Source organism: Besnoitia besnoiti, chromosome II, assembly GCF_002563875.1.
Source record: "Besnoitia besnoiti strain Bb-Ger1 chromosome II, whole genome shotgun sequence".
NCBI lineage: Eukaryota > Apicomplexa > Conoidasida > Eucoccidiorida > Sarcocystidae > Besnoitia > Besnoitia besnoiti.
In genome coordinates, this window is record NC_042357.1 from 5,309,849 (window position 1) to 5,336,664 (window position 26,816).

Here is a 26,816-nt window from a genome sequence, read left to right on the forward strand (position 1 = left end):
GACAGATGAGTTTCTGGGGTGCTACAGTCGTTACTAGGCTCCTTTCTACCCCTTCGCTGGAAATCTGTTCTCTGCGAAGAGCTAAGACGGAAGAAGCTACTTTTTAAAAATAAGACTGATTCAAAAGCAACAGGCTCGCGGCTCGTCGCTCGGCCTTCGGGAGCGGCGCCAATTGCCACGAGAAGAGAAAAGTCACCTATTTCGTCGCTCTTTCGGAGTCCCGGTCGTACAAACGCAGCATGAACTGAAAGGCCCGTTTGACATCCCGAGGTGCGAAGGCACTCGCCTGCGCTACCCCGCTTTTCTTCTCGTTCTTTCCTCGCGCCTCATTGCCTTCCGCTCGTCTCGCCTCCCTTCCTGAGCTCAGCGATCCTTCCTGACTTCCATCTCCCCCCGCGTCGGCAGCGACCGCGGACCCCACACCGCTAGTTGGGCTCCAGAGACGCGGTCGCAGAAGGGGCTGGGGCCGACGCCCGAGTCGGGAAACGGGACCCCTATATCCTCGGGCATCGCAGGTTCGGCCACGCCGGCTGCTTCCTCCTCCGCCCAGCACGCGGGGTTGGTCGTTCTCCGCTTGAGAGATTCGCATATTCTCAGCGGCGAGCACGAGGAAGACGAAGAATGGACTGAGGCACGCCTCGCAGATCGCCGGCAGAGACGAGCCTTGCTGTGGCGCAAGGCAGAGTCCGGAAAGAAGAGACGCAGCGGAGGAAGACCCGCCCGCGGAGCTGCCTGCACCGCGGCGCTCGCAGCTGCAGATGGAAAACGCTCCTCGCTGCGAAGCAGACGCAGAGGAGGCCCGAGGAGGGGAAAGCAGAAGAGCGTTTGGCGTGCGCCTCCTCGGATCCCGCATCCTGTGGTGTACGTACAGCACAGCGGCGAAGAGCAGACACAGCCCCAGCGTGCTGCGCGAACTCGCAAGCAGCGAAGGGATCGGGGCGAGGAGCTTGGAGGGGGTCGACGTGGCAACAAGAGAAAAGTGTCCGGCAGAGAAAGGCGAAGAATATTCTGCGCCATCAGGCGGCGAGGTCTCTGGCGATCGCGCGGGCGTCGCCGCGTCTTTTTGGCTCGCCTCATCGTCGTCTGGGCTGTCGCCTCGCGCGAAAAAGGAAAGGTGCAAGAATGAGAAGCGCTGCCCGAGGACGTGCGAGAGGCCCTGTAGCTCCTCTTCTCTCTTTTCTGCTCCCTTTTCGTCGTTGTGCTCGCCACTGCCTTCTCCGCCAGGCATCGAAGCAATCGGAAGCGGGGCGCCTGAGAGGGCGGCCGCGGCGACGTGCAGAAGGCGCGAGAGCTCTGCGGGAGAGCGGACGAGGCGCAGGAGAGGCCTGAGGCAGAATTCCTCAAACACAACTGCGCCGCACTCGGCGGCTCCCTCTTCCCTCTCTCGCGTCTCTCGCGTGTCTTCTTCGCTGTTTTTTTCGACTTTTTCTCCGCGCGCGCACAGAGAGGCCTCTCTGTGCGCGCGCGGCGAGAAGAGAGTGACCGCGACGATCGCCGCGTTGAGTGCGAGGCGGAGGTCCCCGAGCTCAGTCGAAGGCGCCGTTTCAGTGCTGCCTTGTCCCTCCTTTCCTTCCTTGTGAGCCTCCCCGCTGTGGACCTCCTCGCTTCGCCGCGAGGTCTCCATGAGGGAAATCGCGCGCAGAAGATGCAGCGTCGCGGCGACGTCCTTCGCAGCGGCACACCCGAGCAGCACGACGAGGTACGGATGGAAGAGCTCCCGCGGGCGAACGGCCGCCACGGCCTTTTTTCCCCTTTTCTCGCCTCCCTGCGCCTCTCCAGACACACATGCGGCCCCCGGCTCTTCTCCACCGGTCTCGTCGCCTTCTCGGGCTTCAGCCGCGGCGGGCGCCGCAGGGGAGGAAGCCTGGTGTCTCTTGCGCGGGCTCTCTGTCTCTTCGGGCGCGGGCCTTTTCCGCTGCGCCTCCTCGCGTCCGGAGACGCTCCGCGGCAGAAGCGGCGACGCCGCGAGCTTCAGGGCGAGCAGCAGCGCAGCCAGAGGAGAAGGAAGCGCAGGCATCTGGGCGGCGGGCGCGCGGCTGCCGTCGCTCTCGCCCTCGCTCTCCGCGTCACTCGTTTCCGGCTCGGATGCTGCGTCGTCTGGAACGTGGGGAGGGCGAGACGCAGAGAGAGAGGCCGCCAGCGCGTGCCGCCGCGCGTCCGCTGGCAGGCGCGCGAAGGAAGAAGAAAGCGACGCCGCGAGAGGGAGGCGAGGCGCGCGGGTCGGCAGCGAAAGCATCACAACCTCCCGGGGTCTCCTCTTGGAAGCAGAGCGCTCTGCGAGAAGACCGGAGTGTCGCACTCCCGACGGTGCCGCCGCAGCGGCAGCAGCAGACGAAGACGCAGACTCACCAGACCCCAAGGAAGAAGCTGAACAAGGGTGGAGACAGTCAGCATTCCGCGGCCGCAGACGCGCGTGTGGCGCTTCAGTCTTCGAGGGAGTTAGAGAGCAGGTGTCGAGTTCGGTCAGTGAGCCTTCGCTGGCTTCTGCCGTGGCCGCTTCTGGTGTCTCCCCGCCGACTTGTGCGCCCTTCCCGCGATCTCTCTCCTCTTGCTCCAGTTCGCTGAAATCCACAGCGGAAGCCTCGCACTCGTCTCTCCGCCGCGACTCTTCCTCGACTTCGTCTCCGGCCTGCGGGGGCTGACTTTCAGCTGGCTCCTGCGTTTCGCCCCGCTGCGAGTTCTCCAGAACGCATGCAGAGTACTCGCCTTTCGCGAGCCAACGGTCTGCGCTGCTTGCGGCGGCGAGTCTCGCGCGCTCGTCGTCGCCTGTCTCCTCCAACCGAAAGGCGTGCTGGGTGTGTCGCCCTTCTCTTTCGTTCTCTCTGCGCTCAGCTGTCTCCCAGGCGTGCTCAGACGCGTCTTCTGCTGGCAGTTCGCAGCGGAACTCCCGCGATGACTCTCCCCTGTCTTCTTCTTTCGCCTCGCTGCTGCCTTTCGCTTCCTCCTTTTCTGCGCTTTCCTCTGCCTCTCCCTCCAAAGGCCCAAGCAGAGCTCCCGTCCGCGAAGCACCGCTTGCGTCTTCGTCGTGATGCGCTTCGCCCGCGGTCGCTCTCGCGCCGGAGTCCCTTTGCGACTCTTCGGGGCTGCACTCTGCCTTCCAGTCCTCTCCTTGCACTTCATCGTCCGAAGCTTCTTCCTCTTCTTCCTCGACAACATCGTCTTCTTCTCTCACTCCCTCGTCTCCTTCTTCTTCGTCGACCTCGTCTTCCGGCGCTTCATCGATCTCATCATCTTCTTCATCTGCTTCGTCCTCTTCTTTCTCCGCAGCGCCGTCCGCCTCTTCTTCCAATTCGTTCATTACCTCATTCGCATCTTCTTCCTCTTCTCCTCGCATTTGATCGATATTCTCTTCACCAGCTTCATATTCCTCTCCTTCCTCCACAAGGTCGTCGGCTTCTGCTTCTTCCTGTTCTTCTCGAACTTCATCGTTTGTCTCTTCTTGCTCTTCTTCTTTCATAACATTGCCCGCGTCTATTTCTTCATCGTCTCTCATTCCCTCGCTCCCTTCCTCCTCTTCTTCTCTCACTTCACCGTTCGCTTGGTCTTCTTCCTCTGCTTCCTTTACAACACCATCCGCTTCTTCTTCTGCCTCTACATCCGCTTCTTCTTCTGCCTCTACATCCGCTGCTTCTTCTGCCTCTACATCCGCTGCTTCTTCTGCCTCTACATCCGCTTCTTCTGCCTCTACATCCGCTTCTTCTTCTGCCTCTACATCCGCCTCTTCTTCTGCCTCTACATCCGCTTCTTCTTCTGCCTCTATTTCTTGAGACTCTTTTTCCTCCTGTCGGTTGCCGGCCCGCGCTTTCGCTTCCGCTGGTCCTGTGAAGACGATGCCTGAGGCTGCGACGTAAGACCGCCAGAAGGCAGCTGCTGCAGAGACTGCGAAAGAAGAGTGTTCTGAGCGTCCGACAGCCTGCGCGGGCGCGCGAGCCTCAGGATGCGCCCTCGCCGCGCTGCGCGCAGAGTAAGCGGCTCGCCACGCCTCCGGAGTCTCCTTCGGGGGGGTCAGCGCCGCGGAGGCGGCGAATGCGGCGGAAGACGGCGGCGAAGAGGGAGCTTCGCTGGACGTCAGCGGAGACTCCGAGGGCACGGCCAGAGGCGAGAGAGCGGAGAGCCGCGCAGTCTTCAGAGAAACCGAAAAGATTGAGTCGCGCGCCTCGTTGCACGGCGCGCGTCGAACAGGCGAGCGGGGTTGGAACGGCATGGCGAAGAAGGAGACACTCGAGGAAACACGAGAAAAGAAGAGCTCCAGGCGCCTCTGGCTACAGAGATGTGCAACGATGCATGCGCGCCGGAGGACTCAGACAGACGCGATACCTGGACAACGCAGCTGAGCCGTTGCTGCAGTCCGACTCCCCCGGGCGCGCAGGGGCCGCAGAGCGCAGAAAGGCCTCTCGCTCCACGGGGCAAGCAAACGAGTTAAAGGCGTGAGGAGGCTGTGGCGACGCGACGACGACGACGAGAGAGAAGAGAGGAGAGGGAAGAAAGGTTTAAAAAGGCGACCTCGCATCTTCTCTCAGTCTGTGTGCCTCTCGTGAGGCCGAAGAAGCGCTTTCCTCTGCTCCCCAGCTGAAGAGACGACGCAACGCGGCCTTAAACGAGGAGGAAAGACCAACAACACGCGAAAACGTCGCAGCGAGGAAGAAGGGAGAGAGCAAGAGAGAGGAGACAGAGAAGAGAGATAGAAGGCGAGAAGGCCGCCAGTAACGCGGGTTTTTTTCGCAGAGGCCTTTCGGCGCCTTCGCAAGAGACAAACATTCCGGAGAGGAACGACGAGAGCCACTCTCGTCCTCATCTACAAGTAGAAAAGATTCTAAGGTTTCGCTTCTTCTCGCTGGGCACCCGCATGCGCCGACCCCCAGGCGTCTCGGCGGCGCGCGTGCGAGAGGCGAGACACCGCGCGGTAAAAGGGAAAGAGCGAATGGGAACCCAGAAGAAAAGGTGCACGAAGAAGCGAGACTGAGAGCAAAATTCGTCGAGGAAAGAAAGCTCTCTTTTCAACCAGAGGCACCCGCGCGCGGTGAACGTGTCGCTCTCAGAAGCAACGACGAGACTGCTTTACACAGCTCGTGAGGCTGTCTTCGCTGTTTCACGTGTCTGCGGATGCGGCGGGTTTCTGTTGTCTTTTTCTCTCTTCTGTGTTGACGTCTCAGTCCCTCGTGCGTCTTTTTCTTGCCGTTTTTCTCCGTCCTTATGCGCATCGCCACCCTCCCAGCTGCAATTAGACGTCCGCTGTCTTCTGCTGCCTGCGCGCGTGAGGTCTAGAGCGTTTCCTCGTCGCAATCTCCGCTGCGCCTTCCTCCGTAGTCGCTCTGCCGCGCCGCGCCGCTGCGCTGCCCGCCTTCGTCTGCGATTTTTTCACTTCTTCACGAGTGTGTGTCCCAGTCGAGCCGCACCGCCCGCTTGGAGGCCTCGCGCCTTTCTTTCGCTCGCTCCGCGCGCGTCTTTCCGCTGTGTCCGCTCTCCCGCCGCGCCTCTCCGCTTGCCTCTCCTTCTTCAGATTCACGCCACCATGCTGCTGCGCGCGACAGGCGCCTGTCCTGACCGCGAAGATGGAGGCGCAGCGACCACGGAGCCTGCGCCGAGTGTCTCTGCCTGCGCACCTTCCGCGGCGACCGCCGAGGAGCCCAAGGGCCTCGGGCGCCTCGCGGAGACAAACGAGGCTACCGGGCGGCCGGAAGGCCCAAACCACGCAAACACAGAGGCGAGCCGCGACGCAGAGAAGAGCGGAGACATCCGCCAGATCGCTGCGCAGCTCGGCGTGGACTTACATGCCTTCTCGGGCGGCGTCCTTCATGTCCTCGACCGCGACAGCCTCAGCAGGTCCGCGGCGCCTTTGAAAATTAAAAAAAAATCACAAAAAATCAAGACGGGCCACGTCGCGGGAGGCCGCGGCTCTCGTTGCGGGGGACAGACATTTGCGTTGCCTAAAGGGAGAAAAATGAAGCAGACGTCACGCAGGTTGTTTCCGGCGACGGAGAGGTGCCTTTCCGCCCTCCTTACTGGGGCCAGGGGTGTCCCTGCGGGCTGTGTGTTTGAACTCTCTTTTCACGTCTATTGCCGCGCAGTGAGGGCGTGCGGCCGTCTCCCTTTTCCTGTCGTGGGCGGAGGGGCTATTAGCTGTCGGGGGAAGTGCTTGTAGTCGCGGAAGTCGCTTCTGGGGGGAGGGGGGGGGGCCTGGGGTTGCCCTGGTTCAGCGGACGTACTGGCCTCAGCCGCCGTATGGCTGCTTCTGTGCATGCACGTCTCTTCAGAATGACCGACGAGGCGATTGTCCAGCGCGTGCTCGATCTGCAGACGCTTCTCACCGGTGAGAAAAGCGGAAAGGAGAGAAAAAAACCTTGGGAAGAGCAGAGGACGCAGAGGACGGGTGAGAAGAGGAAATCCGACACGCGCAGCAGAGAGGCAGTCGTCGAGAGGCTCGCACCCGTGTGTGTGGCGTTACCCTCTTTTCTTTCAAGCTTCGGCTTTGAGGCTTCACGTTGTTCGCTGGGCGTCGCGGGTGTCTGCGTGGTGTTTCTGGGGAGTGTGTTAAGCTTCTTCTCTGATTCGGCGGCATGCGTGTTTCGCAGATTTGACCTACCAAGTGGAGGCAGCTCGCGTCTCGAATTTGGCGCTTCAGCGCGAAAATGACACACTGCGGGCCTCGCTCGCCTCGCTGCAGTCGCAGGCCGAGGAGGCGCGGCTGTCGCGCCCGTACGCGCAAGAGAAGGCCTCAGCCGCTGCAGCAGTGTCTGCGGCGTGTCAGGCGCAGTTTAGGGTCGCTGAGCTGCGAGCTGCTGCCGCGACGAGCGACGCCCCGCGCCCTGGCGCCCTCGTGGCGGCGAAGGCGCTCGCCGCAGCGGAGAGTGACAACGAGGCCTTGTAACTCGAGTCCAGTGGACGTTCTTCTGCTCTCTGTAGGTCAGCGTGAGTCGCAAGAGGATAGTTGTGTTTGATTTTGTTGGCGGTATATGTATTTAGTCGAGCTAGCCCGAGTGAGCAAGCGATAATAGGGCTCGGGAGAGAGAGGCGGCCACGCGTGGCTCGGTCTGCGGTCATGTTTCTGCACACGCGGATGCACTCAAAGGGCTGGTTTCTCTGCGCAGCAGTTGAATGCGGGGGGAGAGACGGGGGCGGTGTCTGCCTCCTTCAGTCTACTCCGCACTTGCCGCGTCGTTCGAAGGTCAGGCGGTGGCGCGCGGCCGCCTGCGCGGGGCAGCTTCTCAAATTTTCAGGGCATTTTTTTCAAATTTTTCGTTTTTTTAAAGAGACGTTCTCGTGACTCAAGACTTCAAGTCTATCGTCTTCGGCGCACTAAACTCGCAGCGTGTCCGCGGAAAGGTTTTTCTCGCATGCACTACGGTGTAGAGCAGCCCAGGGGGCTGCTGCCTCCGCGCTCAAAAATCGAGGCCTGAAGGGTTTTTCGGACGCAACCACAGACCCGCTGCGAGCTTTTCGAGTTAGACAGGGTAATGTTTTAAAATTCGGTGGATACCACTATGCTCGATACAATTAACATGATGGTCATGAGAAGCACAAGAGAACTTGAATCCGAAAGACAGAGACTTTCGAGATATTTCTGAGACAGGATCAACGATTAGCTTTTTAGGGGGAAAACCAGAGCTGCGGCTTTACTTAGCAGATATAAAACTAAGGCAGACATTCAAACAGTAGTTAAATTGTTCGTCTCAACAACAGAAACGAGGGAAAAATGAGCGAGTGTCCGCGGGCAGCGCGTTTTCTGTCGAGGTTACCTGTCTCTGCAGCGGGAGCTACGAGAGATTCGGGTTCGGGAGTTCAGAGTTCAAGCTACAAGATTTTCTGTTTCTTTCAAGAAGGAAGTGCGGACTTGCTTCGTTACAAATGCGAGGCTAGCCATAGAAGCTCTTTCCGCAGGCGGCTCTCGCGCATCTTGACTTCTCAACTTCCGGCTGTCGCACACTCAGCTCAAGCGTATGGACGATTTGCAAACGAAAAAAGATGCGCGGAAATACGCAGACGCGTAGACGAGGGGGAGAGAAAGCGAAATCTGTCTAGCTTGCAGGGGCTTGATGCATGTGAGGGGAGTCGCTGCGGCTCTCCGCTCTTGATTGACATCTTTCGACAGTGATTTTGCCCGAGTTCAGCGCAGGCAGCAGCTTTCGAAATGAGTGCTTCTCTGTAGGTTTGTAAATGGAAAGAGGACGAGGAAACACACCATAACGTAAATCAGCATATCTTTTAGGTACTCGAAGATATGTGTGCATGCTGCGTTATATTGTCGATCCGCTCAACCTCTTGTGCAGAAAGGCTGGCCTGCCGCGTTTAAGGGTTGCAGCTCTGGAGTGATACGAAGTTCCTTCAGAAGCGAGCGCTTCTCGGCACCCTGCGACAAAGACTCGAACGTAACCTGCAATACCTGCCATAGCTACGACGACAAGCAGGAAAGAAGCGAAAAGACGCCAAGAGCAGATTCGTATCTCTGCGGCCGCACGTCTGCAGGATCACACGTTGATCATCGAATAAAGTGCACTTTTTCTTCTAGACAGCTGCAGAGAACTCAGCCGCTCCAGAATGTGTAGAAGCGCAAAGTCAATCAGACATCGGCGGAGTCTCAACCATAGACTGCGCGGACTAGAAGTACGAATGCGTCATGCTTGACTTCTGCACGTTTGAGAAATCCGAGTCTTCGGGTTCTGGGGGTAGGGAGGGGGGAGAGATTCCCGTGGCGCAGCTCAGGTTCAGCATCTGCTTGTCTGAAACTCTCTGCTAGTGCGTGCACATTCACAAAGTGAATCGTCCTGCTCTACTAAATGGTGGCCCTGTGTTTGAAACAACGAGAACGGGCCCACGAGGTAAATGCTGCATGACGTGGCGTCATCCGTGTGAAGCGCAGTAGAGGGATTGAGCCGCCGCCTCTGCGACGCCCACCCACCTCGGGTAGCCTCCGTTGAGCTTTGCCTAGAAATCCGCCTGAGCGCGGACGAAAGTCTGCCGAGGCTCCTCCGGCGAGAGTTCGCTCTCTTGCGTGCTGCACTCTATGCACTGCGTCTTGACATGCAGAGGGTCGAACTACATTTGCATACACAAATATCATATACGTATGTCGCTCAGTCGATATGCAAACTGTACATAAATAGATATATCTGGGTCAGACTCAATATGCGCGTGAGGCTTTGTGTGCAGCGGGCATCTGAGCGGGGTTAGTTTCCCGGCTTCGGCGCGTGCGCGAGGCAACTGGGAGACATACGGCGCCTGTTTCCAGGGGGTTGCGAGGGCGAGGAGCCTTATCGCGCTCGCGGACAAAGCGAGAAGACAGATTCAGTGAGCAGAAACGGACAGCACATCAGCAGTTAAACAACTCTCCTCTCTCGACGAGTTCTCCCAGACAAACATGGCGCACAGCGCTCGCCCCTTCCTCCCCTGTCGCAGTCGCCGCCGCACGCGACGACTCCTTCAGAGGCGAGCCTCTTCTCTGCACGTTTTCACGCGATTTCTCCGCTTGAGATTTATGCGTTCTGAGCCTCACCGAGCTGCTTGCGCAGGCGAGCCACAGTTGAGCGAACCGTCGCCGCAGCGGCGGTCTGCAGAGTCCACGCACCACCGGTCATCGTCTTGGCGCAGCCGCGGCACTTCCAGATGCCGACGGCTTGGCGCTTAGTCGCCATCTGCAAAAAAAGGCGAAAAGCGTCAAACATGCCGCAGCGTGTACAACTCGCGCAGCTGCACAAGGCAACATACATATAAATATACATGTATACAACTGCATGTGTGTATGATGTGTGGAGGGCAGATCTCCTGCGGGCACCCACGTGGCGCCGCTGCACCATCCGCACAGATCTGCAGAGAGACAGGCATGCAGAGACTGAGGAGGTGCAGTTTGCGTCTCAGCGAGGCGCCGCAGCGCTCCACACAGCTCGCGGAACAAGCCCTTCTGAAGAGAGCGCGCCTACCTTGCCGCAAAAGGGGCAAGAGTACTTGGCGTGCTGCTGCAGCTCGATCTTCTTCACCTGCTTCCTCAGCGAAGCACCGTAGCGCGTTCCGTATTTGCCGACGACTCCGACCTGAAAACACCACACGCCAGAGTCACCCGAGTTGTACAACGTTCATGCAGTTCACCATCAACTCATCTACAGATGCAGATATATATCTACATATATCTAGACACACGATGTGTATGCGGGTGCTGTCGCGCGGCTGGTGAGATCCGCAAGATGGAAAAGGCAGAGTATAGGTGTGCAAATCCCAGCAGCTGACGCACGAGGAGCTCCCTGAGCAGGTAGCCGTGTGCAGCAGCCGGGGCTTGCAGTCGCAGCCTTCGGTGTCGCACCCCGTTGGAACGCCTTGCCCAGGAGTTGAAGGCTCAAGGCGCTCTTGGAGAGTGCAGCAGAGAAAGAAAAAGAACCCACACACGTGATTAAACTGCAGTCCCAGCGCGGCGACGGCACCAATATACAGATGCCTCGGAATCTGGTCTCGACTCCTCTCTCTGCCGTCAGCATGCAACTCCCAGCGAAACGCACGAGACAGGTCAACGGAGCAGGAGTAGATCCCCGCACGTTCGACAGATTGAGCCAGAAGAGAACAACAGACGCCATTTGAGAGAGAGGCAGAGACGACCCGAGAGAGGATTGCCTATAAGTGAGCCAGGCTGGAGCCTGCGCGACCCCTCCCTAGTCGAGTCCGGAGTAAGACGAAAGAAGGGAGCGGAGAGAAGTGAAGGTGTACGAGCACGCCAACCAACACTGCAAGATCTCCTTCGAACGCAGTTTACAGCAGAGAGAGAGCGGGGCCGAGAAGAGGCGGGATCTCGAAACATAGCCTTGCATGTGTGCTCCCTGTACCGTCCCTCCTGCGGTCGCGCGGCAAACTGCCTTCGACTGGCAGCGGGAACGCAGACAAACTCGCCGAGAGACGCCCTTGCAAAGCTGGCATGAGGCGCTCTTCAAACAAAAATGCCGACAAAGATGAAACAGAGACCGGAGCCTTAAATTCCCTCCTGCCGTTCATCCCCCCACACCGCGCTCCCGAGATTGCGGTGTATCGTCTCGCGTCGTGCGTACCTTCTTCGTGCGCTTCGCCATTGTGTCTGAACGACAAAGGGGTCTCACGGCCACAGGATAGCGAGAAAATGCAGAAGAAAAATCCGAGGACGACCCACAGACTGCAGGAAAAAAGTAAGGGCAGAGGGCTGCGCACGCCGACCTCCAGCAACGCATGGATTTCCTGCCCACATGTTTTCCCGTTCTCTCCACAGCCGAATTCAAGCGAACGAACAGCGCGGCCAGAAACGAAAAGCCGGCCGGCTTAAAAGAAAAAAAGCATGCAGAGAGGATTCTCTATCGGCTTATATACGGGGCAACCCAGCCCGTTCGTTCGGGCGGGACGGGCTAGACGAGACAGATACAGAAACGACAAAAATTGTAGCGGAAACGCCGAATTCCTGCCGCATCTCCCTCGTGAAGTCGGTCAGAGTCGCCCATAGGCGAATCACTCGTGACAGAGTGTTTGTTTGTTCTGAAATCTGCGGTAAGGTTCGGGCTGATGCTTATGTGGCGTCCTGCCTGGGGACGAACACTCGTGGCAAAGCTGAACGAACACGGCAAGTGCGGAGTGCGTCTCTGGTGCTACCGGACGTCGAAACCGCGCGAGAAGCGATTTCGCCAGTGCGTTCGTGCTACATCCACATCCACGCTCTAGAGGGCGGTCTGTGACGGTCATGCTGCCCAGCATACAACCTGCACTCTGCGAAACCTAAATCTGCTGTCTGCGCCGCACCACCAACTCTAGGCGAGTCTCGGTTCGCGTGAGGAAGCCGAGATGTGCGCGTTCGTGTATTTCAGTGCGCTGCCGTTGCATGGAAAAACTGTACAGAGCGATTCACGCCGCCAGAGTTGCACGCATGATTCGGTCAGGCGGGTGCTGCGGTATCGACGCCTGACGGCAAGTCCAGCAAAACATCGGCTGAACGGATCGAGTGTCGCATCGTGAGTCTGTGTATGTGACGTATATCGTGCGAACGGTTGTGTCTTAGCGTTGAACGAGGAATGCGCACGGAGCGCGGCGCTTGTTCGACAGCCAGAAGACTTGCGGGAATGGCTGCTGAATTTCTCTGGCGTCACTCATCGCGCCCGCAGATCGCGTGTGTGTCTGGCGGTTTTTTTCGTGTGTTGCGCCACCCATCCGCCAAACTCCCCCCGGGTCTTCTTGTCATGATTACCACGACTACCCCCTCCCCTCCTCCCCCCTGTTCTTTTTTTCGGCGCAGCTGAGCAAACGAGTCGAGGCCGCGCGTGCACGCACCGGGTTGCAGCACAGGGGAGGCGCTGCGGAGGCGCGAGGGTCGTTTGGGCAGATGCGTCCTGCGTGTAAGCCGGTCAGGCATCAATTAGTGCGACGCACAGAGAGCCACTACTACGTCGGCTACACTTTCGTCTTACCTTTTCGTGTTTCCAGCTTTTGGACTGTTGCGATTTTTGTGCACCTACGTTTCCGGCATCTCAGACACCACGTGTTTGTGACAGTGCCTCACTTTTGGCGGACGAGCGCGACCCGGGACTCGGTGGATGTCACACGCTTTATTCGTCTTCTCGCAGCTTTTCTTGGAGCCAACAGAGGCAGGACGAGCCGTCTTCTTCCGCCTAGGCAGGACGTGCGCAAAGACAGTTGGGCGTCTGCATTGCTTTCTTCGACGAAACCAAAATGGACGGAGCTGGGAAAGTAGGCGGAAAGGTTGGAGGAAAGGTCGGAGGCAAAGTCGGTGGTATGGGGAAGGGAGGAAAAGGCAAGAGTGGAAGCGGCAAAGGCAAGAAAGCCCCCCTTTCGCGTGCGGCTAGAGCCGGTCTTCAGTTTCCCGTCGGTCGTGTTCACCGTATGCTGAAGAGCCGCATCAGCTCTGAAGGTACGAGGCACTCAAAACTGAATTCGAAATCCCGACTTGCAAATTCAAAGAGCGAGCGAGCACGTGCGGAGCCCCAGGCACCACGTCCACCGATATGTCTAGTAGAGAGGACTGGCGGCTTCACCTAGCCTCAGTCCGCGTGGCATTGTTCGGGGGCATCTATTTTTTTGGCTGTCACAATGTCTTCTGCGTGTGCACTTTCGTGTGAACCTGGGTCGTTCTCGGCGCCGCTTAGACGCTCGGTCCGCCGGTGCGCGCAACGTGTGTCTGCGCAGACGACAAGGACAGAACGCACACATGTGATGCTTTTTTCTCGGGCGCTTTCCGTTTCCGTGTATTTAGTGGCGGACGAGGTCGTATGTTTCAGGGTTTGTGTCGTGTTTCGTTGGGTCGTTCGCTGGGAACCCGCCAGCGCCGGTTTCCACCGTCGTGCGCCGTGTCTTAGCAGTGTCGAGTTTCGAAACTCGTTTTCCGGACGCGCCTATTTCCTTCATTTGAAAGTGGCCCCGCAGTGTGCGTGTACGAGACAAATGACTGCGCATGGAGTAGAGTCGAAATGCGTCTTTGGAGGCCGCAAAACGAGTGCATCTTTGCCAGTCTGTGTCTGAGCATATCTGGGCGATCGGCGTTCGCAGAGGGAGCGTGACTGCTTCACCTTGTTACGCGGAACGTCATTCCTCTCGGTTGTTGTGAACTGTGCTCAGGTCGTGTCGGCTCCACCGCCGCGGTGTACGCCTCCGCCATCCTGGAGTACTTGACTGCCGAAGTTCTTGAGTTGGCGGGAAACGCCAGCAAGGATCTGAAAGTGAAAAGAATTACTCCGCGTCACTTGCAGCTCGCCATCAGAGGTACGGTGTGCCCGCGTATCTTTGAGGGGGAGAGGGGCTTCCGTGTAGATCGTACATACATTGAGTGTGCTCAAGAGGAGGGGTTTTTCTGTTCGATAGTGCCAGAAACGTCCTCAGTCTGAATGTCTCTCTGGTGAGGCGTGGACTTTAGGTACGTAGTTTCCGCTGTGTCGCGTGTGACCTCCTGTTTAGGATTTGTCTGTACTCTGCGGACGCGGAGAACTGGATCGTGTGTGGATTGTGGTGTTGTGTGTTTGTAGGTGACGAAGAACTGGATACTCTGATCAAGGCGACGATTGCGGGAGGTGGTGTCATTCCTCACATTCACAAGTCGCTGATGACTAAGGGTCCGTCGACGCAGCCGATGAAGAAGGCGAAGAAATAAGGGAATTCTCTTTTTTAGCTCAGCGCTTTGTGTGGAACAGTATCTCACGCGCCAGTGTCGCCTTGCAAAGTATGTTCTGAAGAGAACTGTAGGCAAGTATCGGTCCGCAAGTCTTTCTCCCGCTCTCGAGTGACGAAGAAACGGGGGAAAATACGTGTCTTCCTCCTTTCGTCTCCCTCTATGATGCCCTCTGCCTCCATGTGCGATCTGATGTGTGGCTTTCGTGCGAATGGCTCCTGCGTGGACGTATGTGTTGAAGAGTATGGCTGGGAGTCTGGCGAGCCTTGTTATGGCCAGGGGTTGTTTGTGCTTTCGCCCCGAACGTATGGCCGCTCGTGTCTACAAGTCAAGAGGGTTTGCTCGTCTTTTCGGGCTTTCTGACATGTCTTTTGAGTAGGATAGTAGCAGTGTTCGCGAGGGAAAGAGTGTATGCGCTTCTGGGTTGACTTCACATCACACATCGAGCCCTCCTTCGGGCCTTTGTCTTTCTTGTGATCGCACAAATGGCTGCGCTATCGACGCCCGCACGGCTGAAACAAACCGGCGTAAGGGCCTCATGCGGCAAAGCAGACCTTTTTACTTTCGTCAAACCTTTGCGCTCGCCGAGTCCGCCCCCCACTAGTGAACTCCCCGACTGCTCGGCTTTTCGCGGATCGAGGATTTAGCTTTTAGCTGTGTAGCAAGGGAGGCGGATAGATGAGTAGACTGTGCAGACACACGATTTTAAGGTCTGGCGTCGAATCACGTAGATGATGCCTTTAGTCCGCACGAATCCGCAGCATGGCACGGCGCAAGGCAGGTCAGACCACTGTCGCAGTGCACTTCGAATCGTGTTCTCTCCGTCGACGTGGTGGACGAGTAAAAACATTTTTTTCACGGAACAAGTTTGGAACCAGCAGGTGCCAGGATGGCTTCTTGAAAACGGGGCTGCGGATTAGGTCTAGAGACATTCAACATGGTTGACGGGGGGGGTTGGGGGGGCATCAAACCTGTAGCGCGAGTCGAGTGGCGGCGCGTGGTAGCACGACTGCACCGGAGAATTCGGCCTAGTCAGGGGACAAGTTTGTGTTTGGAGGCGACGGGAAGTGTCAATCACCAATAGCAGGCGTATCGTGTTCACTTTCTTCCGGCATCGCGCGCCTCCTTCGCTGGTCTGTGTACAGTACTGCGCGGGTTCTTCAAATCTGAATGAGACAGCAAGTTTGACTCGATAGGCTACTCCACTGCAAAATCTTTTTCCATGCCACCAGAGGTGTCGCTGCTGGGGCATAGTACTCTACCCGTTCGTTATGCTGTTACGCACCAGCACACAGTCGAAACTCGCGCAAACACATTTGCAGTTTATTCTGCATTGCGGGAGCAGATAGCTTCAAGATTCACACTGACATATGTATACAAACGCCACGTCATTGGGGGCGTGGAAGTATCCAGTCCAGCTGCACATCGCAAGAGGTGGCTCGCTGCGTTTACAACCCCTCGAAACAGATTCAGCGTCAGCTGAAGCCGGCATCTGTAGAGCTCTGCGAATGAGAGTTGGTTAAGCACTCGCGGAATGTAATGTCTCTTCCGGTATGTGCTCAATAACTGCAGGCATCGAGTGCTTGACTGTGGTAACAAGCAAATGTTTTCACGACGATCGCTGGCGAATCAGAACCGCAGGGGCATCCGTCAAGGGAGAGAGCTCCGCGCCAAGCTTTTGAAGACATCCCAAGCCGTCGCGTCACCTCTGAGACGCGTGTGTGAAAGTTTGACGGAAGCTTTGACAAAAACAGCCACGACGTTCCTCGGTGTCCTGCACGAAATGAGGATTCGTCCGTGCTATTTCACCAAATTAGGCGTCAATACTGGGACTCGCTTCCTTCGGGGTGAGGCAATACCGCCGGAGCTAACCGTGCTCACCGTGTCTCGATTCCTCATCAGTGTGGTGGCATCCGGACACTGTCTGTGTTTATGTGCGAATACTCTGGTGCGTCGGCCTCTGTGTCTCTTGCAAACCTGCTGCTCGTCTGTGTAAGGTTATTTTTTTGTGGTGAGCTGAGGGCGGCACCTCTTCTTGATGCGTTGTCCCCATGTGTCTAGCTTTTAACCCGTGCGACCTGTGGCCAGATCGCGGAGCTCTGAGGTGTATCTCCGCCCGCGAGAGCGCGTCGGATGCCATTTATTAGGGTCTTCGTGAAGTGTCTTGCAGAGTGTTTTCCGAGGAGGTCCCCTATTTGAGGGGATCGGAACCTTGGGACCACCATGGATCAGTCTTACTCGGGGATCGCTGTGCTACGCCTGAGAAACTTGGCGCTCTCGACGGTTGCCTTCTGCCACTTTGCGGCTGTCCTCTGCCATTCTCCTCTCCAGCATGCATACGCTAGGCTCCTCCATCGCCTCAACTATCCAGGCTCTTCCGCGCATATTGCCCTTCTAGACAGCAGCTTGAGCTGGCCAGAGAAAGCCGCAGCGGCACGGGAAACACCTCCCGCTTTCCCGGTGGCACATCCGGAGAATCCTTTCGTGCAGAAAACTCAGCTCGAAAGCGGTCTTCTGCCACCGTTTTCACTGGCAGGCGCGCACACGCTTCTCGATATTTCCGAGTCGACGCAGGAGACATCGCACCAAAGCAGTGTGGCCGCGCCTGAGAGCCCCGTGTTTGATGCCAGGGTACAGGCGGGTCTGCAGCTGCCCAAATTGGGCCGTGTCGCAACCCACTCGAGGAATGCGGGCAAGCGACGTGCGCATGCGGCCTCCCTCTACTGGGGACTGGTCAGGGGCACAGACCTGGCAGAACACCATGGCGAAATATCGCTGGGCGGCAGCCCCAGCTTTGCGCACCTTGACACCGAAAAGACGTCGCTGCTGCCTTCCGACGCAGGACAGGTTTCTTCAGGTGACGATGATGCTTTCCCTACCCTGGCTGCTGCAACGTACGCGGCGGAGTCGCCCCAGCTGCCTCTCTCCCCTGCCCCATCTGCCTCGGCGCCCTCCCAGCTGACCGCTTCCGGCGGTCAGCATCTTTCCGTTGACCAGCCGCCTGCCAGTGCGGAGGAACCTTCCGCCGGCATCGCACTGGATGAGACCCTGAAGGACCCGGCGAAGGCAGATAAGATGCTTGACAGGTTTCTGTACCACCTCAAAGACGTTGTCGCCGCGCAGGCGCTACAGGTGAAGGCGAGCGCAGGAGATCTTTCGCTGAAAAGTGACCAAGTGAATATGGGAACGAGCCTGCAGACTTTCTGCAACAAGCTGAAGGCACGCCACCTCAATCCTGCGAGGACGAAGCCTTCGCGGCTAAGCCGAGCCTTCCATAGACTGGGGCGAGCATTCGGTGCGGTCAAACGTGGCGTTGCTGTCGCAAAAACCAAGATCTCCAAGTGGGTGAAACTTCAGCAAGGTGCCGCTAAAAGCAAGGCGCGACGCGAGTCAAAGGCTTACGCTGTACTGAAACGCATGGGATCTCGCGCTTGGGCCTACACCAAAAACTTCGGCAAGAGGGTGATTGCAGAAACCATGCGGATGCTGCCACTTTTCTTCTTCACCCTAAATGTGATCGTGCTGGGATTGTCCGTCTCCAGCGTAGCTGTTTTCCCGAACGTATTCAGCATAATTGCTGTCATTTGCTCAGTCAGCAGCATTTTGTCTTTCGCATTTTCCGAAGGGACCAAAATACGGGGAGTCGACTTGACCCGTTCCATTGCTGTCAAGTCTGAGTCTCAGCAGACCGCGCTGTTCGGCCTCGTGTGGGCAGACTTGAAGGCTGAACAGGAGGCAGCGGATTTGGCGCAGGTGCCTGGGGGAGAGGCTGCGCCATCCGCCGGAGATGGTAAAGATCCAAGCACCAATGATATCGAAGCGATCAAAATGTCCCAGGAAATGGACAGAGACCACACTGCAGTGGAGGAGGCACCAGGGACTCCTGGGTCGCAGACGCTCTCAGAGGTTCGCGCAAAAATGTATCGAAATTTGATGGCGAACAGTGAAAAGGAGCTTCGCCAGAAGCTGAAGAGTGAAATTGTGGAGACCTGGAAACACCGCCGATGGAAAGGAGTAAATCGGATTCTGCTTTCCTCGCTTCGCCTGCTACTGGAATACGCAAACTTGGGGGTGAAAAGTGTTCTGGCGCTTTTTGGGTCTGCATGGCTCTGGGTCCTGGTGAGGCTCCTTCTCAGCCGAAGCGCCCAGCGGGGGAGCGAGTTCATTGATGCTCGGATAGAGGGCTCTATTTTCGCTTTTGCGCCCGCCTACCGCTGAGCACCCCGCCTCCTGAGAGCAGAGCAGACTCTTGACCTCCAGCGCGGCAGTCTGTCTGGGGCTGCGTCTAGAGTGTTTTTGTTCTCAAGTGGGTACCCTGCCGAGAGAGTCAGATGCGTTTGAGTATCCGTCTAGAGCTATAATGGTTGGATACACGTTGCGAAGTGCGTGGTGATGGCGGTGTTCTTCGCAGGATCATGCTTTACGGAAGTCGATACGGCAACTCCGCATGTTCAAGCTGTTCGGCAGAGTATCGGGATACGGAGAGAAAATCTACTACTTTATGCAATGGTGGATGATGAAAGCCCGGCATTATATAGAATACACAGATACAATCCGAGACCTCACCGTCTTCATTGTCGAGAACTCTTCTCGGATCGGTTTGATGGTTCACGGCGGCTTGTCAATGATGGGCGGCGCAGGAGGTCTAATCTTTCTGTGCCTCTTTCTGTGGAAGCTGTCCAAGCCGCTTTGGAAATTATATCTTACGGACGCAGCACTGAAGACGTCAGCGATCCACGAAAAAGCAGTCACGGAGTTTATGATGTGCCAGCGAGATTACCACAATTTCCTTGTTGGCACGCGAGCTCTTATCGGCGACGAAACGTACGTTACATAGTGACTCGGTCTACTGTGGAATTTCAGGGAGGGGAGCTTCAGATGTCGTAGCATGACCCAGTCGCATGCACTGCTTGACGCGCAGATACTGATATGCTCCTCCGTGTTCTAGCTCTCTCAGGTAGCGCGTTACGGATTCTTCATTTGCATTCCAGTTTGTTATACTCTCCGTGTATGTATTTGGCCTCTGGCTTCTTTCAAGGTGCGTCTGAGGGTTTTTTTAACAGTCTTGCATGAGCACATATTCCAATTTACTGGGCATACTCTTGTTTTGTTACTGTCCATGCAGTAGTACTCCCGCTCTCGAGCTGCACTTACCGGAACACCAAGCCACCGAGCTCATCTTCGTAAGCTGCCGCCATCTCACAGCAGCGAGGCTGTGACGAAGTCAAGATCAGAGAGCCGATCATGTCAGGTAGTGGGAGACTGATACTGTGCTCTATTTGCAAGCATTTACTTACACATGAGCAGAGTCTGATAGAACGTGCATTTTCTGTTTACGTACAGCTGATGGCTTACCTCGAGAGGTACAAGTTTCCTCAGGCGGCGACCAGGGTGGGCTTGCTGGAAGGCACTGACCCCATGCAGCAGTATCTCGCCTATGAGCGGGTGGCTCGCCTGAAGGAGCTTGTGTCCCAGATACCGCCAGACTCTCGGGATCAGTTCCTGGGTCTGTTCTCGGATCTCAAGCGATGGGACGTGACCACGACTTCCAACTCCCTGCACGCCCTCGTGGCCAACAACCTCCAGCACTGCGCTCTTCTCTGTACGCCGTGACCGGATACTTTGTCCTTCGCAATATCAACTGCTGGCATGGCATATGTCTTTGACCACTGGGGCTGCCGGAGGGTGGCAAACTGGTAGAGCAAGGTCGGATGATGACGGTAGCGGATCACGGCAGTTCCCGGCAGGTACACACCGCATGGTAGCACGCCGTGTGTACCTGCTGACAGGACACAGTCCCTCGGTGCAGCATCCTGTATAGTAGCTGTTCCGCTCGAAGCTTCGGTTTTTAGCACCGGGAAAGTTACTCTGGACGTCCTGATGGCGAACACGATTTTGGGTGCATGCTTCGGAGTATCTTGTGCCTTGTAGATGGCCGAAGAGAGTTAGCGACCCTGATTCGAAGATCGATTAAGGATTTGCAAACTGCAGGTCAAGTACAGGGGCCGACGAATGGATGGATCCGCTTTAGCTCCTCTGAACGGAAGTCTCTCGCAAACGTGGCGTCCTTCCTTCTCTCTCATGATAGTAAGCGCTCCGTGCGACCTTCCAGTGGAGAAAACTTCCGACGGCAGCGCGGTTCAGACCGTGGGCGAACCCTGCCCGCAGTTAGCCGGCTGCTTTCTCGCGAAGTCCTGACAACCATCTGGATCACGTTTCAACTCACCGAGGTGCGAAGTGGTAACTCGTAAAGGAAGCGTTTCTTGTTCATCTTCTGACCCGCAACCCGTGTCGTTCGCCTTGTTCTTGGAGTGGATACTTCCGCTTTCTTAGCGAACGCGTCTTGCGACGCCTCGCGTTCTGCTCTCAGAAATAGGCGACGTGGCAGCACACAAACAAGTTGAAGGAAGAGAGCAGACAGAGTCAGAACAAATTGAAGTCTCATATTCTCATGAAGGATGAAGCCGGCCGCGACGCGCTTAGTTGTTTCGTGTTTGTTTCCAGCAAGGGTTGTGGCGAATCCAGCCCTCCTCCAACGCCGAATCCAAGCCTACCTTACACCTTCCAAAAAAGCAAGGATTAACCACGCACAACTCACGTGGCTTGCGAATACCATTATAACCTGCGCGTACAAAGTCATTGAAAAGGAACTACTTTGTAAGCGTAACTCCATTTTGACAGGAGGGGCAGCCTGGCGGAGCTCGGATACCGTAGTGTCAGACAAGCAATATAGACGTCTGGGGAAACGGCTGAATACTCTATCTAGACCCAGCGAGAGAAAAGTGACCAATCATGCGATCTAGCACCACTACCTGTCTCTGTGCACCGCTCGCCGACAGCGACTAGCAGCGACTCCTGGACGTCACTCTGATGCACATCTTCAAACGTGGGATTGCCGTGTGTCTGTTGCAGTCACCTTGGACGGCGAGCACGAGTATGCCTTGGACAGAACTACCATTCGGGTCAACAACCTCCCATTTGTCCTCTTCGGTGACTCAAGGAATTTGAGTGCGCTCCTGCAGAAACACTTCACCTTCTTTCCCGTCGGTATGTCAGACCTCCATTCTTCCCCGCTCGGCAGGCACCGGCGCCGAGCACTCTCTGCGGACGGAGGAATACTGAAAGAGTTTGGAATGATGACCTTCTTGAGACGGCTCGCGGGGAGGGCAGGACGGGCTCGACACGCCACCAACGTGCGGATCAATTGCCCGACTCAGACGCCGGATGTGGAAATCAACGCCGCACTGAGTTACGCAAAGTTGAGATTTCCGACATCTGAGGCCGGTCAAGATTCGCCGGCCGCATCGCCAGAACCGGTTTCTGAGCACAGCCTAAGAGAAGTTCCTTCAAAGGAGAGTTCCCCGGATGCACTGCGCCAGATGTGCGCGGAATCTGCAACACGCCTGTTCCTGAACCAGCAGACAACAGCGGGCTTCAGACAAATGGTTCGCAAAGAAATATTCGGCGTGCCTGAATCAGTGTGCGCTCCAATCAACTCTCCCGGTACGCCCCGCGCAGATTCCGCCGCAACTGCTATTGGTTCGCCGTATTTGTACTACGTGTATCTTCTCTAGGTGCAGGCCTGTGCTGATCCTTCGCAAGCAGCAATTGTCCGCGGGGCGCCCCAGATCTGAGACGGAGGCGCCAGCAGCAGCACGACGAATGCTCACCGTCGTTACATGAGATGTAATGGAAGCACATCGCATGCAGTGTAGGGTGTGTGCGCGTGACGAAGGTTCACCGTCGCCACACGAGATGCGTTGGAAGAAGCATTTTGCAACCGCGTATGAGGCTGGGCGAAGCACCTTCCTGTCTTCGTTGCTGTCTCGCGGGCAACTGCCGTCGTTATCTTCGAGGCAGCTAACGGCTGTCTCGACCAAAGGCATGCAGCACCGGCAGGCGAACCGGACGTCTAATTTAGCTCTGCTCATGATACTTGCGCCTGTACTGCGTTGCAGGATTCGTCGCTCTAAGCCGACTCGTTGACGAGTTTGTCAATGGAGGCGTGACGGAGGAGCAGTTTCCCAAAGCTCTCCAAGCAGGCGTCGACCTCCTCATCAACGAGCATCCCTCGCTGCTCGCTGCGTCCGCGGTCCTGCATCGTGAGAGTGTCCAAAAAGAAAGCGTCAGTCCAGAAGGCGCAGAAGCAGCGGCGCGCTCGAACGTGCTGCCGAGTCAGCGGGAACGAGGGACAGCTGGTTCGCACACTGACTCTGCTGGCTCGTCGCGGAGAGGTGCGGACAGATTCGCGGGCCCTGCAAGGTCCAGAAGCGCATCACTACTTGAGTCAGCTGGTTCACTCAGCTCAGATCAGGGGGGCGTAGGCAGGGAAGAGGGGGACAAGGGGGAGGGCTTATCGATCACAAGGAGGGATTCCACCGACTCGCGGATAGACGCTCGAGCACCAGCTGAAACATCGACTGATTTCGAAGACGATGTGCTCCGAGAGGTCGACCTTGAGCATCTTCTGGAGCTGAAACAGCATGTGGCGAGCATTGCCCAACTGAACAGCTTCACTCGGACAGTGAGAGCGCAAGGTAAGGTCGCCAAACCTTCAGTCCATTGACTCATCGGCAGACTAGTCAGACAGAGAGCGTGCACACGTGGACAGTAAAGGTGTGAAGGGAGGTACTCAGATTCGGATATGCATACGCCGTGGTCGTCGAAGCGGGCGTAGGTTCCTCTGTATCTGACCCAACTAACTCAGGATGCCAACGCCTCGGGAGACGTGAGAAGGCGCCGGCGAGTATTTTCGTGGGTCCGCTGGCTGCGACGGCATTATGCACTGAACCGGAGAATGAGAGAATTCCATGAGGGCTTGACGTGACGGTTCGGCCAGTGCTTGTACAGGGGCGATCGGCGCCCGTCGACACGGGGTGAACTAACACGCCGGTGTTCTGTCTGTTGTTTGTGTCAGCTTTTGAAAACCTCCTGTTTCAGTACGTTCAAGAGCTCCTGCCTTTTTATTTACGGAACGTCGCCGTTCGCAGCCGGTCATCCCGCCACTTTACCGCCATTTTGGCGATCGCCCGCGTCGCGTTTCGCTGTAAGACCTCTGGGCTCGTCGGAATGCAACTAGAGGACTGCGCCTCTGAAAGAAAGCAAATTGGGTTACAAGTGTTGGTGGAGTGACGGAGTGTCGCTAGTCATGTGCTGAGAGAACAAGAGTTGCATTGGGACAGTCAAGGGAGCGCTGTACTCGCCATAACGTTCGGTGTACCGGCAGTGAGATATCGCCGCAAGCGGCACTGCGTCGAAGATAAAAGTGACGCTTGCGAATCCTGGGGCTTTGTGGGTACACCATGGCAAAACAATACAGCGTTGGCAGTGATGACCTGGGGTGACGCGGCGAACCGGCACACTGCTGCACTCGCATCGAGTTGCGAATGTCGGTGCTTGTCATCCTCAGACGAACCTCTGCGGCTGGTTGAGCATATACGCGACCGGGTGCTGAGCGTCCACATACGGGAATACATGGCCGATGAAGCAGAGCTGGAAGAGACTGCGCAAAAGCTCAAGAGCACTCCGAACCAGCCAGACGGTGACCTCCCGTCGGGTGCAGCGGATCCCGCTGAGAGACGAGACGCCCGGGAGTTTATTCTGGCTCTCGTTGTCCAGGTTTTTTCGGAGAATCTTGCAGACATTATGCATGGTAGGTGGTTGAGTCGCAGAGAGCGTCGAGGTCTTCAGCCTTCAAACTTGTTGTGGCATCGAGATCATTATCAAGCGCATAGAGGGGGAGCGGGGGGGAAGCAAGCGGCGCTTCATTGTGTGAAGAGTGCGAGGGACTGCAGAACCCTTCGAGCCAGCTTGACGCAGAGAACCTGACTTCTGTTGGCAGACCTGTCTGAACTTGGGCCGTGTGGGTGCTTCCTGCTGTGGCAGGCACATCTGAGGACGGCCAACCGGGAAGGACATCCATGATGTCGGCGGCGCGGCCGGTGTGGGCTGCGTTGGTGCATTCCGATGCGGTGGGAATTGACAGTGAGTCCGGGAACAAGACAACAAACAGAGATACATGGGCACATACCCGACATGCTCTAATTCGCCAGTTCTGCCCAGCGGCGAACAAATGGTCGCCGCTGCCAGATTACCGCAGATATTGTATGCTAGAGCGTGCAGACGAACGGCCACATTTGGAACGACAGATTCCTATAGTGATGGCACATACTGGTAGACGGCGGACGGCGGAAGAGTAGCAATAGCGATGCTTTTGCCGATTCGACTTCATTCAGTTGCTCTGCCGCTTGTGGGTGTGCTGCATCTTTACAGAGTTCCTTCACGAGAGCGAACTATCGCGCAAACCAGGTACGTTTTGGGCAGATGTCTGCCGCGACAGGGGCCGCCGAACCTGCGCTGGAGCTGCCGCCAGTTTCAGCTGCGCCGTCTCTCTGATGTTGCAGTCTTTCCAAATGCTTATGCTGTGCTTCGTCGGTTCTTCAGATGCCTTCATGAGCGGAAGATCGTTTGGGCAAATTGAAGGTATAGTGAGGGCTGAGTTCCTCCGCGCGCACGGCGCCGTACTCAGAGCAATAACCAAAATAAAACGAACTCGAGGCCGAAGAACCGAAGGGCCACGGAAATTGCCCGACGTCATGACTGCGCATTTGAGGCGGAGATTTGGCGCCCAGCGAGGCAAAAATGAGACGAGTGGGGTCGTCACTCGCAACATAACCGAGAAGATCGAAGAAAAGATTGAAGAATTCATTGCGCTGAGGGTTGCCCCGAACCAGGGTGAGGCCTCACAAATGGGACAGAAGACGTTACAACGGGGCGTACATGCGCAACAGAGCAAATCGGGCAGTCGCATGTTTTCCTTCGAGGAGACCATTGAATTCCTCGAAGAGGCGGTGAAAATTGTGCGCAAAGCATCGCAAGCCAATACCGCCAAAATTGTCAGAGCACTCCGGTGGGCGTACTGGAAGGAAGGTGAGGTTAGGGATATGGCTGCCACCCCTGTTAGCCAGACAGTGAATTCCGCAGGCACCAGCTTGGGAGTGCCCGAGTCGACCCTGTTTGCCTTGTTGGTCTCAGCGATACGGGAGTCGTGATGAGGCCCGTAAATTGGCGCTGAACCGGCACAGGGAGGGTGGGCTGACAAGGGGAATGGGCGGTTTGACGGCGAGCACGTTGGAGTGTCATCTAATGCTTCACAAAGCACAGTGCGCACATCATCCGGGATGACGCAGTCGCCTGCAGAGCATTTGCATATTTACGACCTTGCTGCACTGCCGACTTGGTGGCGGGCGGCGTTCTCTGTGATGATCCAGACAACTTCAGCTGCTTGGACCGGTCTCCAGCGAGAACCCATCAGCTAGTGGCCGACTTGACCGCGGCGTTCGCTGCCATCCTCGCTTCAAAAATGTGAGTGGAGACACCGAGTGTGCCGCATCGTGGCTGCATCAGCTTGGCGACGGTGCGAGACAGCTCAGTCTCGCCGGTCTAGATCGAGTTTTTGTGCTCAGCTACGAGCTTTGCGGTGTCCTTGGGCGTCAATTGCGGGTGTGATTAGCGACATTCGGTTTCGTGTTTGCCTGTGCATGTCTTCTCCGAGTATCTGAGGTAGGTTACAGTGTGATTCGGGATTTGCATGCGTCGCCTTGCCTATTCTCGTTGTTTCTGCAGTCGCGCTTGGACGGAGGCAGCGAATGTTGACGCACAAACTGTCGCCTTCAGCTCTCCCTTCACAGGGAGTGGATGCCTGCGGATAGGTGTACGCTTCGAGAGCTTGTACTGGGAGTTTTGTTTCGTGTTTGCCTTCTGCTGCTCAGTCCGGTGTTCACAAAATTTTGGGCACGCGTGCGCTCAAGGCTCGGCCTTGTTCCCAGAGGGGAAAAACTCCGAGCGCAGCGGCTTGCTGATGAGCTTCTCAGCCGCCTTCATGGTTTGCATCAAGCGGGGATTGATGGCGTTTACGCGACCATTGATCTTCGGTACGGCTACAAGAACGTCGAGGCGCAGCAACCGCCGCTCCTGCGTTCGTTTGGTTCAGGCGTCGCTGCACTGCAGGAGATCCACTCATGAAATCGAGCCCTCCACGAAAGAGTCTTTCCACCGCCTAACAGGTAAAGGTTTCTCTATCGCTAGCCCTCGACGTATCCGGTGCTGAAACGCCATGGCGTATCCGGAGGTAGCGACTGAGCTGCGTTCAGTTTCAGTATTCATTGCGAGCGCTGGCCTGGTCGCATAAGCCGCATAAGCCACGATCATATGAAATGTAGCGACCGATACAGGGGTGATGTAATATTCTTACCTGCGTAATGCGCCAGGACCAGCCTCTTCCTCCCTGCCGCTCCGTGCTGGCGTTAGCGCAGCTTGGGGCTGGGGTCTGTCTTCAATTTTCCGTTTGGTTAGTCTCTTTCCGTAGTACATCCTGGCGGGATGATTCCACATTTCCCTCGAGGCAGTTTGACACGGTGGGGATGTGGTCATGAGCACCTTGTGGGCTGAGTGGGGGTTTTTCTCTAGCTGTGGCAGCCCCTCCCCCTCGCGGCTGTCTCTCTTAATAACAGAGAGGTTGCATTCCAACAGGGTGGCACCTGGCGCTCACCTGCGGCCTAGACACGCATCTGCGCGTTGTACAAATTGAGTCGAGCGCACCTGTTTCAACAGCCCGTGCAGACAACCCCTCATTGAGCTACGTTTCAGTGGCGCCAGCTGTCCTGCTGAGTGTTTGTGGGATGTGAAATATGTGGACAGCCGG

At 56.8% G+C, this 26,816-nt stretch overlaps 5 protein-coding genes across 5 annotated transcripts; 3 read left to right on the top strand and 2 right to left on the bottom strand.

The window, feature by feature from the left end:
- Nucleotides 1–196: 196 nt before the first annotated feature.
- On the bottom strand, nt 197–4,204 carry BESB_040920 (uncharacterized protein; the record flags this gene model as incomplete). Its single annotated transcript, XM_029362678.1, has 1 exon — nt 197–4,204. One exon carries the CDS (start codon nt 4,202–4,204, stop codon nt 197–199), a length of 4,008 nt encoding a protein of 1,335 aa, XP_029221643.1.
- Nucleotides 4,205–5,512: 1,308 nt separating this feature from the next.
- BESB_040930 (uncharacterized protein) lies at nt 5,513–6,868 on the top strand (the record flags this gene model as incomplete). The annotated part of the gene is made up of 3 exons (XM_029362679.1): nt 5,513–5,823; nt 6,255–6,310; nt 6,573–6,868. The coding sequence occupies 3 exons, from the start codon at nt 5,513–5,515 to the stop codon at nt 6,866–6,868; spliced, it is 663 nt and encodes a 220-aa protein (XP_029221644.1).
- Nucleotides 6,869–9,470: 2,602 nt separating this feature from the next.
- Nucleotides 9,471–11,045, bottom strand: BESB_040940 (ribosomal protein RPL37A; the record flags this gene model as incomplete). The annotated part of the gene is made up of 3 exons (XM_029362680.1): nt 9,471–9,629; nt 9,915–10,025; nt 11,025–11,045. The coding sequence occupies 3 exons, from the start codon at nt 11,043–11,045 to the stop codon at nt 9,471–9,473; spliced, it is 291 nt and encodes a 96-aa protein (XP_029221645.1).
- Nucleotides 11,046–12,663: 1,618 nt separating this feature from the next.
- On the top strand, nt 12,664–14,095 carry BESB_040950 (histone H2AZ; the record flags this gene model as incomplete). Its single annotated transcript, XM_029362681.1, has 3 exons — nt 12,664–12,862; nt 13,567–13,710; nt 13,971–14,095. 3 exons carry the CDS (start codon nt 12,664–12,666, stop codon nt 14,093–14,095), a joined length of 468 nt encoding a protein of 155 aa, XP_029221646.1.
- Nucleotides 14,096–16,336: 2,241 nt separating this feature from the next.
- On the top strand, nt 16,337–26,137 carry BESB_040960 (uncharacterized protein; the record flags this gene model as incomplete). Its single annotated transcript, XM_029362682.1, has 13 exons — nt 16,337–18,232; nt 18,525–18,937; nt 19,239–19,296; nt 19,457–19,715; nt 20,045–20,200; nt 20,618–20,770; nt 21,026–21,616; nt 22,072–22,650; nt 23,031–23,159; nt 23,523–23,769; nt 24,453–25,042; nt 25,384–25,477; nt 25,885–26,137. The coding sequence occupies 13 exons, from the start codon at nt 16,337–16,339 to the stop codon at nt 26,135–26,137; spliced, it is 5,418 nt and encodes a 1,805-aa protein (XP_029221647.1).
- Between the last annotated feature and the right edge of the window lie 679 nt (nt 26,138–26,816).